The 13,595-nt window shown below is 40.1% G+C and overlaps 1 protein-coding gene across 5 annotated transcripts in view; it reads left to right on the top strand.

Annotated features, from left to right (window-relative positions):
* The window catches only part of ANKS1B (ankyrin repeat and sterile alpha motif domain containing 1B), a 1,156,005-nt gene that overhangs the window by 818,814 nt on the left and 323,596 nt on the right, over nt 1-13,595 (top strand). For all 5 annotated transcript variants that reach the window (XM_059936736.1, XM_059936735.1, XM_059936734.1 and 2 more), the window contains exon 16: nt 10,935-11,033. In XM_059936736.1, the coding sequence (XP_059792719.1) occupies nt 10,935-11,033 (99 nt within the window). The remainder of the gene's footprint in view (nt 1-10,934; nt 11,034-13,595) is intronic.

Below are 13,595 nucleotides of genomic sequence, written 5' to 3'. Positions count from 1 at the left end.
GACTGAAATAATAGCATTTTAGAACTGAATGGGTGTTTGTTAAACGGCTTCATTTTATGGGTGAGGACCACAAGGCTCAGAACTAATATATGACTTAGCCATGTTTACCCGGATAAGACCTGGACCCAGGTCTTTAGACTCCAAGCCTGGTGCTATTTTGAAAAAAGACTGGCTAGATGATGCACCAGGATGTTTTTGCTATCCCTATATATTACAATAAGAAAGAAAATAGAAAATTTCCAACGGAATACCTCACTGGGGACAGTGAATCCTTTTCTTTACATTTCCACAACTAGGACCATTTCCTCTTGGGCACATTCTCACCATTTGCATTGTGCGTTTCACAGTTTCACTCATTTTTCAAAAGTGTTTGGTAATTGTCCTGTATGCTAGGATATTTGACCCAAAGAGAAGTTGTCTAACTTCCCTACAGTTCTTCAAAATGTTTCCTCACTTACGGAAGATAGATAAGGTGGTGGTTTAGAGGAAGAACAGTGGTCTCTAAGGATTAAATTTTTATTTTTAATGTGTATTTTTTGTTGTTGTTGATTTTTTTTAAACATCTTTATTGGAGTATGATTGCTTTACAATGGTGTGTTAGTTTCTGCTTTATAACAAAGTGAATCAGCTATACATATACATATATCCCCATATCCCCTCCCTCTTGCGTATCCCTCCCTCCCACCCTCCTTATCCCACCCCTCTAGGTGGTCACAAATCACTGAGCTGATCTCCCTGTGCTTGCGGCTGCTTCCTACTAGCTATCTATTTTACATTTGGTAGTGTATATATATATGTCCATGCCACTCTCTCACTTTCTCCCAGCTTACCCTTCCCCCTCCCCATATCCTCAAGTCCATTCTCTAGTAGGTCTGCATCTTTATTCCTGTCTTGCCCCTAGATTCTTCATGACCTTTTTTTTTTTTTTTAGATTCCATATATATGTGTTAGCATACGGTATTTCTTTTTCTCTTTCTGACTTACTTCACTCTGTATGACAGTCTCTAGGTCCATCCACCTCACTAAAAATAACTCAGTTTCGTTCCTTCTTATGGCTGAGTAATATTCCATTGTATATATGTGCCCCATCTTCTTTATCCATTCATCTGTTGATGGACACTTCGGTTCCTTCCATGTCCTGGCTATTGTAAATAGAGCTGCAATGAACATTGTGGTACATGACTCTTTTTGAATTATGGTTTTCTCAGGGTATATGCCCACTAGTGGGATTGCTCGGTCGTATGGTAGTTCTATTTTTAGTTTTTTAAGGAACCTCCACACTGTTCTCCATAGTGGCTGTAACAATTGACATTCCCACCAATAGTGCAAGAGGGTTCCCTTTTCTCTACACGCTCTCCAGCATTTATTGTTTGTAGATTTTTTGATGATGCCCATTCTGACCAGTGTGAGATGATATCTCATTGTAGTTTTGATTTGCATTTCTCTAACGATTAATGATGCTGAGCATACTTTCATATGTTTGTTGGCAATCTGTATATCTTCTTTGGAGAAATGTCTATTTAGGTCTTCTACCCATTTTTGGATTCGGTTGTTTGTTTTTTTAATATTGAGCTGCATGAGCTGCTTGTAAATTTTGGAGATTAATCCTTTGTCAGTTGCCTCATTTGCAAATATTTACTCCCATTCTGAGGGTTGTCTTTTCGTCTTGTTTATGGTTTCCTTTGCTGTGCAAAAGCTCTTAAGTTTCATTAGGTCCCATTTGTTTATTTTTGTTTTTATTTCCATTTCTCCAGGAGGTGGGTCAAAAAGGATCTTGCTGTGATTTATGTCATAGAGTGTTCTGCCTATGTTTTCCTCTAAGAGTTTGATGGTGTCTGGCCTTACATTTAGGTCTTTAATCCATTTTGAGTTTATTTTTGTATATAGTGTTAGGGAGTGTTCTAATTTCATTCTTTTATATGTAGCTGTCCAGTTTTCCCAGCACCACTTATTGAAGAGGCTGTCTTTTCTCCACTGTATACTCTTGCCTCTTTTATCAAAGATAAGGTGACCATATGTGCATGGGTTTATCTCTAGGCTTTCTCTCCTGTTCCATTGATCCATATTTCTGTTTCTGTGCCAGTACCATACTGTCTTGATTACTGTAGCTTTGTAGTATAGTCTGAAGTCAGGGAGCCTCATTCCTCCAGCTCCGTTTTTCTTTCTCAAGATTGCTTTGGCTATTCGGGGTCTTTTGTGTTTCCATACAAATTGTGAAATTTTTTGTTCTAGTTCTGTGAAAAATGCCAGTGGTAATTTGATAGGGATTGCACTGAATCTGTAGATTCCTTTGGGTAGTAGAGTCATTTTCACAATGTTGATTCTTCCAATCTAAGAACATGGTATATCTCTCCATCTATTTGTATCATCTTTAATTTCTTTCATCAGTGTCTTATAATTTTCTGCATACAGGTCTTTGTCTCCTTCGGTAGGTTTATTCCTAGATATTTTATTCTTTTTGTTGCAGTGGTAAATGGGAGTGTTTTCTTAATTTCACTTTCAGATTTTTCATCATTAGTGTATAGGAATGCAAGAGATTTCTGTGCATTAATTTTGTATCCTGCTACTTTACCAAATTCATTGATTAGCTCTAGTAGTTTTCTGGTAGTATCTTTAGAATTCTCTATGTATAGTATCATGTCATCTGCAAACAGTGACAGCTTTACTTCTTCTTTTCCAATTTGGATTCCTTTTATTTCTTTTTCTTCTCTGATTGCTGTGGCTAATACTTCCAAAACTATGTGGAATAATAGTGGTGACAGTGGGCAACCTTGTCTTGTTCCTGATCTTAGTGGAAATGGTTTCAGTTTTTCACCATTGAGGACAATGTTGGCTGTGGGTTTGTCATATATGGCCTTTATTATGTTGAGGAAAGTTCCCTCTATGCCTACTTTCTGCAGGGTTTTTATCATAAATGGGTGCTGAATTTTGTCAAAAGCTTTCTCTGCATCTATTGAGATGATCATATGGTTTTTCTCCTTCAATTTGTTAATATGGTGTATCACGTTCATTGATTTGCATATATTGAAGAAGCCTTGCATTCCTGGGATAAACCCCACTTGATCATAGTGTATGATCCTTTTAATGTGCTGTTGGATTCTGTTTGCTAGTATTTTGTTGAGGATTTTTGCATCTATGTTCATCAGTGATATTGGCCTGTAGTTTTCTTTCTTTGTGACATCTTTGTCTTGTTTTGGTGTCAGAGTGATGGTGGCCTCATAGAATGAGTTTGGGAGTGTTCCTCCCTCTGCTATATTTTGGAAGAGTTTGAAAAGCATAGGTGTTAGCTCTTCTCTAAATGTTTGATAGAATTTGCCTGTGAAGCCATCTGGTCCTGGGCTTTTGTTTGTTGGAAGATATTTAATCACAGTTTCAATTTCAGTGCTTGTGATCGGTCTGTTCATATTTTCTATTTCTTCCTGGTTCGGTCTCGGAAGGTTCTGCATTTCTAAGAATTTGTCCATTTCTTCCAGGTTGTCAATTTTATTGGCATATAGTTGCTTGTAGTAATCTCTCCTGATCCTTTGTATTTCTGCAATGTCAGTTGTTAGTTCTCCTGTTTCATTTCTAATTCTATTGATTTGAGTCTTCTTCCTTTTTTTCTTGATAAGTGGCTAATGGTTTATCAATTTTGTTTATCTTCTCAAAGAACCAGCTTTTAGTTTTATTGATCTTTGCTATCGTTTCCTTCATTTCGTTTTCCTTTACTTCTGTTCTGATCTTTATGATTTCTTTCCTTCTGCTAACTTCGGGGGTTTTTTGTTCTTCTTTCTCTAATTGCTTTAGGTGTAAGGTTAGGTTGTTTATTTGAGATGTTTCTTGTTTCTTAAGGTAGGATTGTATTGCTATAAACTTCCCTCTTAGAACTGCTTTTGCTGCATCCCATAGGTTTTGGGTTGTCGTCTTTTCATTGTCATTTGTTTCTAGGTATTTTTTAATTTCCCCTTTGATTTCTTCAGCGATCTCTTGGTTATTAAGTAGTGTGTTGTTTAGCCTCCATGTGTTTGTATTTCTTACAGATTTTTTCCTGTAACTGATATCTAGTCTCATAGCATTGTGGTCGGAAAAGATACTTGATAGGATTTCAATTTTCTTAAATTTACCAAGGCTTGATTTGTGACCCAAGATATGATCTATCCTGGAGAATGTTCCATGAGCACTTGAGAAGAATGTGTATTCTGTTGTTTTTGGATGGAATGTCCTATAAATGTCAATTAAGTCCATCTTGTTTAATGTATCATTTAAAGCTTTTGTTTCCTTATTTATTTTCATTTTGGATGTTCTGTCCATTGGTGAAAGTGTGGTGTTAAAGTCCCCTACTATGATTGTGTTACTACCGATTTTCCCTTTTATGGCTGTTAGCATTTGCCTTATGTATTGAGGTGCTCCTATATTGGGTGCATAAATATTTACAATTGTTATAACTTCTTCTTGGATTGATCCTTTGATCATTATGCAGTGTCCCTCTTTTTCTCTTGTAATAGTCTTTGTTTTAAAGTCTATTTTGTCTGATATGTGAATTGCTACTCCAGCTTTCTTCTGATTTCCATTTGCATGGAATATCTTTTTCCATCCCCTCACTTTCAGTCTGTATCTGTCCCTAGGTCTGAAGTGGGTCTCTTGTAGACAGCATATATACAGGTCTTGTTTTTGTATCCATTCAGCCAATCTATCTCTTTTGGTTGGAGCATTTAATCCATTTACATTTAAAGTAATTATCGATATGTATGTTCCTATTACCATTTTCTTAATTCTTTTGGGTTTGTTATTGTAGGTCTTTTCCTTCCCTTCTGTTTCCTGCCTAGAGAAGTTCCTTTAGCATTTGTTGTAAAGCTTGTTTGGCAGTGCTGAATTCTCTTAGCTTTTGCTTGTCTGTAAAGGTCTTAATTTCTCCGTCAAATCTGTATGAGATCCTTGCTGGGTAGAGTAATCTTGGTTGTAGGTTTTTCTCCTTCATCATTTTAAATATATCCTGGAACTCCCTTCTGGCTTGCAGAGTTTCTGCTGAAAGATCAGCTGTTAACCTTATGGGGATTTCCTTATGTGTTATTTGTTGTTTTTCCCTTGCTGCTTTTAATATTTGTTCTTTGTGTTTAATTTTTGATAGTTTGATTAATATGTGTCTTGGCGTGTTTCTCCTTGGATTTATCCTGTATGGGACTCTCTGTGCTTCCTGGACTTGATTATCTATTTCCTTTCCCATATTAGGGAAGTTTTCATCTGTAATCTCTTCAAATATTTTCTCAGTCCCTTTCTTTTTCTCTTCTTCTTCTGGGACCCCTATAATTCGAATGTTGGTGCATTTAATGTCCCAGAGGTCTCTGAGACTGTCCTCAGTTCTTTTCATTCTTTTTTCTTTATTCTGCTCTGCAGTAGTTATTTCCACTATTTTATCTTCCAGGTCACTTATCCGTTCTTCTGCCTCAGTTATTCTGCTATTGATCCCTTCTAGAGAATTTTTAATTTCATTTATTGTGTTGTTAATCACTGTTTGTTTGCTCTTTAGTTCTTCTAGGTCCTTGTTAAACGTTTCTTGTATTTTCTCCATTCAATTTCCAAGAATTTGGATCATCTTTACTGTCATTCTGAATTCTTTTTCAGGTAAACTGCCTATTTCCTCTTCATTTGTTAGGTCTGGTGGGTTTTTGCCTTGCTCCTTCATCTGCTGTGTGTTTCTCTGTCTTCTCATTTTGCTTAACTTACTGTGTTTGGGGGTCTCCTTTTTGCAGGCTGCAGGTTCGTAGTTCCCGTTGTTTTTGGTATCTGTCCCCAGTGGCTAAGGTTGGTTCAGTGGGTTGTGTAGGCTTCCTGGTGGAGGGGACTAGTGCCTGTGTTCTGGTGGCTGAGGCTGGATCTTGTCTTTCTGGTGGGCCGGTCCACGTCTGCTGGTGTGTTTTGCGGTGTCTGTGGCCATATTATGATTTTAGGCAGCCTCTGTGCTAATGGATGGGGTTGTGTTCCTGTCTTGGTAGTTGTTTGGCATAGGGTGTCCAGCACTGTAGCTTGTTGGTCATTGAGTGGAGCTGGGTCTTGGCGTTGAGATGGAGACCTCTGGGAGGTTTTTGCCATTTGATATTACGTGAAGCTGGGAGGTCTCTTGTGGACCAGTGTCCTGAACTTGGTTCTCCCACCTCGGTGGCACAGCCCTGACGCCTGGCTGGAGCACCAAGAGCCTGTACTCCACACAGCTCAGAATAAAAGGGAGGAAAAAAAGAAAGAAAGAAAGAAGTAGATAAAATAAAATAAAATAAAATAAAGTTATTAAAATAAAAATAAAAAATAATTATTAAGAAAAAAGTATTTTTAAGTTAAAAAAAAAAATGGACAGACAGAACCCTAGGACAAATGGTAAAAGCAAAGCTATACAGACAAAAATCACACAGAGAAGCATACACATACACACTTACAAAAAGAGAAAAAGGGGGAAATATATATATATCGTTGCTCCCAAAGTCCACCTCCTCCATTTGGGATGATTCGTTGTCTATTCAGTTATTCCACAGATGCAGGGTACATCAAGTTGATTGTGGAGATTTAATCCACTGCTCCTGAGGCTGCTGGGAGAGATTTCCCTTTCTCTTCTTTGTTCGCACCGCTCCCGGGGTTCAGCTTTGGATTTGGACCCACCTCTGCGTGTAGGTCACCTGAGGGCGTCTGTTCTTCGCTCACACAGGACGGGGTTAAAGGAGCAGCTGCTTCGGGGGCTCTGGCTCACTCAGGCGGGGGGAGGGAGGGGTACGGAGGAGGCGGGGCGAGCCTGCGGCGGCAGAGGCCGGCCGGCAGGACGTTGCACCAGCCTGAGGGCGCCGTGTGTTCTCCCAGGGAAGTCGTCCCTGGATCATGGGACCCGGGCAGTGGCAGGCTGCACAGGCTTCCGGCAGGGGAGGTGTGGCGAGTGACCTGTGCTTGAACACAGGCTTCTCGGTGGCGGCAGCAACAGCCTTAGCGTCTCATGCCCGTCTCTTGGGTCCGCGCTGATAGACGCGGCTCACGCCTTTCTCTGGAGCTCCTTTAAGCAGCGCTCTTAATCCCCTCTCCTCGCGCACCAGGAAACAAAGAGGGAAGAAAAAGACTCTTGCCTCTGCGGCAGCTCCGGACTTTTTCCCGGACTCCCTCCCGGCTAGCCGTGGCGCACTAACCCCTTCAGGCTATGTTCATGCCGCCAACCCCAGTCCTCTCCCTGGGATCCGACCGAAGCCTGAGCCTCAGCTCCCAGCCCTGCCCGCCCCGGCGGGTGAGCAGACAAGCCTCTCGGGCTGGTGAGTGCTGCTCGGCGCCGAGCCTCTGTGCGGGAATCTCTCCGCTTTGCCCTCCGCATCCCTGTGGCTGCGCTCTCCTCCGTGGCTCTGAAGCTTCCCCCCTCCGCCACCCGCAGTCTCCGTCCGCGAAGGGGCTTCCTAGTGTGTGGAAACCTTTCCTCCTTCACAGCTCCCTCCCACTGGTGCAGGTCCGTCCCTATTCTTTTGTCTCTGTTTTTTCTTTTTTCTTTTGCCCTACCCAGGTATGGGGGGAGTTTCTTGCCTTTTGGGAGGTCTGAGGTCTTCTGCCAGCGTTCAGTGGGTGTTCTGTAGGAGTTGTTCCACGTGTAGATGTGTTTCTGATGTGTTTGTGGGGAGGAAAGTGATCTCCGCGTCATACTCTTCCGCCATCTTGAAGCTCCTCCGCCCCTAGGTTCTTCATAACCATTTTTCTTTTAATATTCCATATATATGTGTTAGCATACTGTATTTGTTTTTCTCTTTCTGACTTACTTTACTCTGTATGACAGACTCTAGGTCCATCCACCTCACTACAAATAACTCAATTTCGTTTCTTTTTATGGCTGAGTAACATTCCATTGTATATATGTGCCACATCTTCTTTATCCATTCATGTGTCGATGGACACTTCGGTTCCTTCCATGTCCTGGCTATTGTAAATAGAGCTGCAATGAACATTGTGGTACATGACTCTTTTTGAATTATGGTTTTCTCAGGGTATATGCCCACTAGTGGGATTGCTCGGTCGTATGGTAATTCTATTTTTAGTTTTTTAAGGGACCTCCATACTGTTCTCCATAGTGGCTGTATCAATTTACATTCCCACCAATAGTGCAAGAGGGTTCCCTTTTCTCTACACGCTCTCCAGCATTTAGTGTTTGTAGATTTTTTTGATGATGGCTATTCTGACCAGTGTGAGATGATATCTCATTGTAGTTTTGATTTGCATTTCTCTAATGATTAATGATGTTGAGCATTCTTTCATGTGTTTGTTGGCAATCTGTATATCTTCTTTGGAGAAATGCCTATTTAGGTCTTCTGCCCATTTTTGCATTGGGGTTTGTTTTTTTGTTATTGAGCTGCATGAGCTGCTTGTAAATTTTGGAGATTAATCCTTTGTCAGTTTCTTCATTTGCAAATATTGTCTCCCATTCTGAGGGTTGTCTTTTCGTATTGTTTATGATTTAAGGATTAAATTTTTTAAATCATTTCAGTATTCAAACACTGAAATCAAGTTTTCAGTATTACCTATAGATAGTAGCTACTTCAGGCTATAGCATCCTGATGTGTTTTATGTTTGTACAAAGAACCCAGGTTCTATATTTTGTATAAGCTTAAGTTGTGAGGTGGTAATTTAGCCAGTGTAAAACCAGATAATGATCTAATACATAGGTGGCCAAAGATTTTTGGTTTTTTGTTTTTGTTTTTGTTTTTTAAGGGCCTTTTAACTTCTTTGGAAAACCCCTTAAAGAGTGAAAGTCAAACACGGAACGGTATCATATATCCCGCTCATGACACACTAGTCCATTTCCAAAATAATAACGCTTTCTCCAAATGAAGTCATTTATACCCTTAGCCATGCCCTATTGTGTGCACTGAGTACTTTCTGAGAGCAGTGTTTCCTGTGGCGTACTCCCAAGACTGGCTTATTTGTTTGCATTAGGCTTTTATTATCATACTGCTCTACCTGCATCGTTCTGCCTTCTCCAAGGTGGCCAGAGTAGCTTAAGCACAGGAATGTTACTATGCGTAGGTGGAATGTTTTTGTCCGGTGAGCGCCCATTGTACATCCCTAGCTATGATGCCATTCTAATGGCTTTAATCTTTCTAAGAACAGCCAATTACATCCATTTATAACATAGTCCGATATTAAATTGCTTACATTCATCTGTTCTGTGCCAGTCCAGGGAAAGACATTAGTCTTTGCACCATAGTAAACTGGCCCCTCCTCCTTCACTTTCTCAGGAAAAGGCATCACGATCCACCCCTACTTCTGAAGCCTGGAACTGTTGTGTATTCTGAATTTCTCCATCATTCTGTGCATTCAATCACCAAGTCAAACTTCTTGATAGTTTTCAGATCCACTCACTTCTTTCTGTCTCCTGTGACCACTACCTTAGTATAAGCCCACATCATCTATAGAACAACTACTGTGGTCTCCTAACGGTCTCCATGCTCCCATGATTGCCCTTTCCAGTTCATTCTCTTTTGCTTTAAATATTCATCAGTACCCATTTCTCTCCATAAATAGGTATTCTGTAATTTCTATTCATAAGCGTTTTTATTTTACACATTAGTAGGACAGAGTTTGACTTGTCCATAGAAAGCAGTGATCTGAATTCTTGAACTTCTCTACAGACTTATTTAAAGGGAAACTCTAGCTTGCAAGCTCCAAAAGACTAAAATTTAGGGACAAAATAAGCCATTTATAGATTTCTGTGTTACAGGGAGTTCCCTGGCAGTCCAGTGGTTAGGACTCCGCCCTCTTATTGCTGAGGGCCCGGGTTTAATCCCTGGTTGGGGAACTAAAATCCCACAAGCCGCACAGCACAGCCAAAATAAATAAATTTCTGTGCTGGAATATTAATCAGAGTTCAAAAAATCATTGAAATCAGAGAATATCAGGACTAGACTGATCCTTGGAGATTATGTGGCTCAACCTCATCATTTTATAGGTAAGGAAACTGAGGCCCAGCCACAGAAAACAGATTGATCTTTCTAAATATGGAATTTCATCATGTAACTCCTTTTCTTAAAATCTGTCCAGGCTTCCCATTATGGTCAAGATGAAGTCTAAATTCCTCAACGTGGCGTACAACGTCTGTATAGTCTGGCCTTTCCTTACCTTTCCAGACTGACCTTTCACTCCTCTCTCCAACTTATCCTAGAACTTGATGTTTCCAAGTAAACTGTGTTCTTTCTTACCCACACAACATTGCACATAATTTCTCCTAGTCCCTCCCATTTTGAATGCTAAATCCAAACCATCCTTCAGACATCTGATTAGACATCATCTCCTCTGCAAACATATCCCAGATCCCCTCTACACTACCAAGCATGTGTCACCATCATAGCATATTCACAGCATCCTAACTGCCTTTGAACAATCTGTTTCCATCACTGGACTGGAAGGAACAGACAGTTGAGGGCAGGGACCTGCATCTTTTACTCATTGTTCTGTCCTCACATCTCATTCAGGTATCTGACATTCAATATTTAAGATTAATTATTAACTCTCTTTTAACTTGCCTAGTATACTTCAATTATTCCATCAGCTCTCCTTACAAAATCTATTTTCAGAGGGAAAATAAACTTGTTCTTTCACCTCAATGCATAGGTCACTGATAGTTTTAAATGACAACTCTTCCTAGAAGCATATACATTTTTAGGGGAACAAGGTTTTGAGTCACAGGAATGAATTCCCAATGCAGATAATCCAACCATAAATAGTAAGCCATGAGAGTATTTGTGAGGGAAAGAAAACTTTCCCAGAACCTTCAACACAGTCATATAGGTGACCTACTCTCACCTCACCCTCACAGAAGAATGACTCTATGTTTTTGTCTATAAAAATCAGATCACTTGTTGGTTATTTATCTCTGTATTAAGAAAATCATTATTTACCCACAGTAAAAATGCCTGATTTAATTTATAACATTTCTGGTTTTGTTTCAGGGAAGCAATGTTATGGAAGATCAAGATCTGTTGGAAATTGGAATCCTTAATTCTGGGCACAGACAAAGAATTCTACAGGCAATCCAGCTCCTTCCAAAGGTAAGCCATGCTTTATTACCTTAGCCCTGAGTATAGTCCCAGTGGTTTTAAGTTCAGGTGTGCAAAGGGTATTAGTATTTAAGACAATATGTCTGCATATTGATGCAACTCCTCAAAGCAGGTCTTCTTAGTCCAACTAAACATTCAGACTCATAAGACTACTCTGAGCCACAGTAGATCTATCAAGAAAGATGTAATACAGGAAATGCCACTGGCTAGCAGGGCAGCTTCAGAGTTTTTCTTCAGTGGGATTCTTTATGTCAGTACAAACATCAGTCCATGCCCCCCAGGTGACAGATCAGGTGCAAGAAGACAAGATCAATATAGGGTGGGTACAAGAATGTTCCTGGATTAGAAGCCTCACGCCCTTAAAGGCAGTATCTCTTGTAACAACTCCATAGCCCTAGCCTCCAGGGACAAGGAACCTGCCTAATCACAAGTCATCACTCAGGGGAGTCCAAAATATCGCATCCCCATCAGGTATTTGTAGTTCATGTATAAATCTTCCCAATCCAGATGCAATTTACCAACCAGGCATCATTTTAACTTTAAGTAGTATGTTACCTAGCAACAGAGTTGACCTTCTGTTTTCCAGATAAGGTTTCACAAGAGCCTAAAACAACTGGTCTTCAGGATATGTAGGATTTTAATTGGTAAGGAAAGGGAAAGGCATTTCAGGGCCCAGCAGGAATCACACAGATAGAGGTATGGTCCAGGCAACAAACGGCCAGAAGCATTAGGGGAACAGCGATACTCGATACTCGATACTCGTGTGATTTAAAATCCAATGGGATTTGCACAACAATGTGAATGTACTTAATGCCACTAAAGTGTATACTTCAAGATGGTTTAAGGTGGTAAATTTTACGTTTTGTTATTTCACCACGGTTTAAAAAATAATTTAAAAAAAAAGAAGAAAAAATCCAATGTGATTAAAACAATTGGAGAGTGGAGTCAGAGTTAAAACAGAAAAAGTAAGTTGGGTCAGGTTGGTATCAGGCTAAGGAATTTGAAATTTATTCTGTAAGCACAGGGGAATGGACATGACTAGATTGCTTTAGGCCAGTTAATTCTGGAGACTGTATACAAAAGGAATTAGAAGGAGGGAATGTTGAAGTTGGGTCATACACTTGGAAAAAGATTCCGGGGGCAAGATTGGAGGCAGGGTAGCAGATGGACGGTAATAGATGCACCTAAATATATGAATTTATTATATATTTTGTATTCTCCTCTGTGCTTTTCCTTTCTGAGGAGGCTATAATTTCTCCTTCTCAGAATGGGAAAGATAAATACTAACCACTGTTTCTAAGGAAGTGACATGATGAAATTTGCCAACTGACAATGAACTGAGTTTCTACTGATAGAAACTTACCACTTTTGCAAATTCAAGGAAAATCAAGCATACAAAGGAGTTTTAGTCATACAGTTTTCTACACTAAAAGAAAAAGAATAAAGCATCCTTAAAACTGTATCTGGAGGTAATTCTTATTAACATATTGTTCACCTCGCCACTTTTGTATCTTTACTTAGAATATTAGCTCCTCAGCAAGTTTTCTCCTCACTCTCAGCAAGGACTCCTGCACTGCTGTAACCCCAGAACCTGCCACATTGCCTGCCCCCTAGTAGGCACTCAGTAAATCAGTGAATGTCTCCCCACTTGTCACAAATCTGCCTGCCATTTAAAGTTCAACTCAAACGGTTCTACATCACTTTTTTTGTGAAACTTCTCCTACAGTGAAACCACTTCTCACCACCTTAGTAATTATTACCCTAGCCCACACCAACCACCTCTGATCAGGCTACCACAATAGATTCTAACCTGTCATCTAGGTTAGACTACTTGAGTCAATTTCCCATTGGTCCTCTCACCTGGACAACGCATAGATGCCTAATCTCTGTCCTGGTTACCTTTCTTACCACTTTACAGTTGAATTTCCACACGGCGCCCAGAAAGAAATGTAAATCAGATCATGCCACATCCTGATTAAAATCTCCAGTGGATTCCCTTTCTCATTTAGAACAGAATCTTTATCATGACCTACGAAAGTCAATAGGATCTGACCCCGTCCCACCAATATGACCTCGTCTCTCACTCTCCCTTTCTCCCACACTTTAGTCATGTGGCTTTCTTTTTTGTTCCAGAACATGCCAAACTCATTTTTGCCTCAAAGCCTTTCTGTATTGGTCTGTCTGCCTGGAAAGCCTTTTCTTCATATCTTCAAGTGCTTGCTCCTTGCACCATCAACTCTCTACTCAGCTGTCACCTCCTCACAGAGGGTTTTGTGCCCTCAAAGTCACACCCCTCACCTACTGTCACTGTCCTTCATATTGTCCTGCTTCAGTTTTCTTCATAGCACTTGTGGCTACCTGAAGTTATATTATTTATTTGTTTGTTTTCTTCCTTATTTTTCATCTCACCCCCAGGATGCAAGGTCAATGAAATAAGGGACCTTGGCTATCTTGTTCCCTTTTATATATCCAGTCCCTGGAATAGTGCCTACCACATCAAAAAATAATTTGTGGAATGAAAGAATACCCTGCTCTTTCTTTCCTCTGAGATTT

The sequence above is a fragment of the Balaenoptera ricei genome, chromosome 10, assembly GCF_028023285.1.
Source record: "Balaenoptera ricei isolate mBalRic1 chromosome 10, mBalRic1.hap2, whole genome shotgun sequence".
NCBI classification, from domain to species: Eukaryota; Metazoa; Chordata; class Mammalia; order Artiodactyla; family Balaenopteridae; genus Balaenoptera; species Balaenoptera ricei.
Note: the sequence above shows the minus strand (reverse complement) of the source record. Positions and strands in the feature narration are given on the sequence as shown.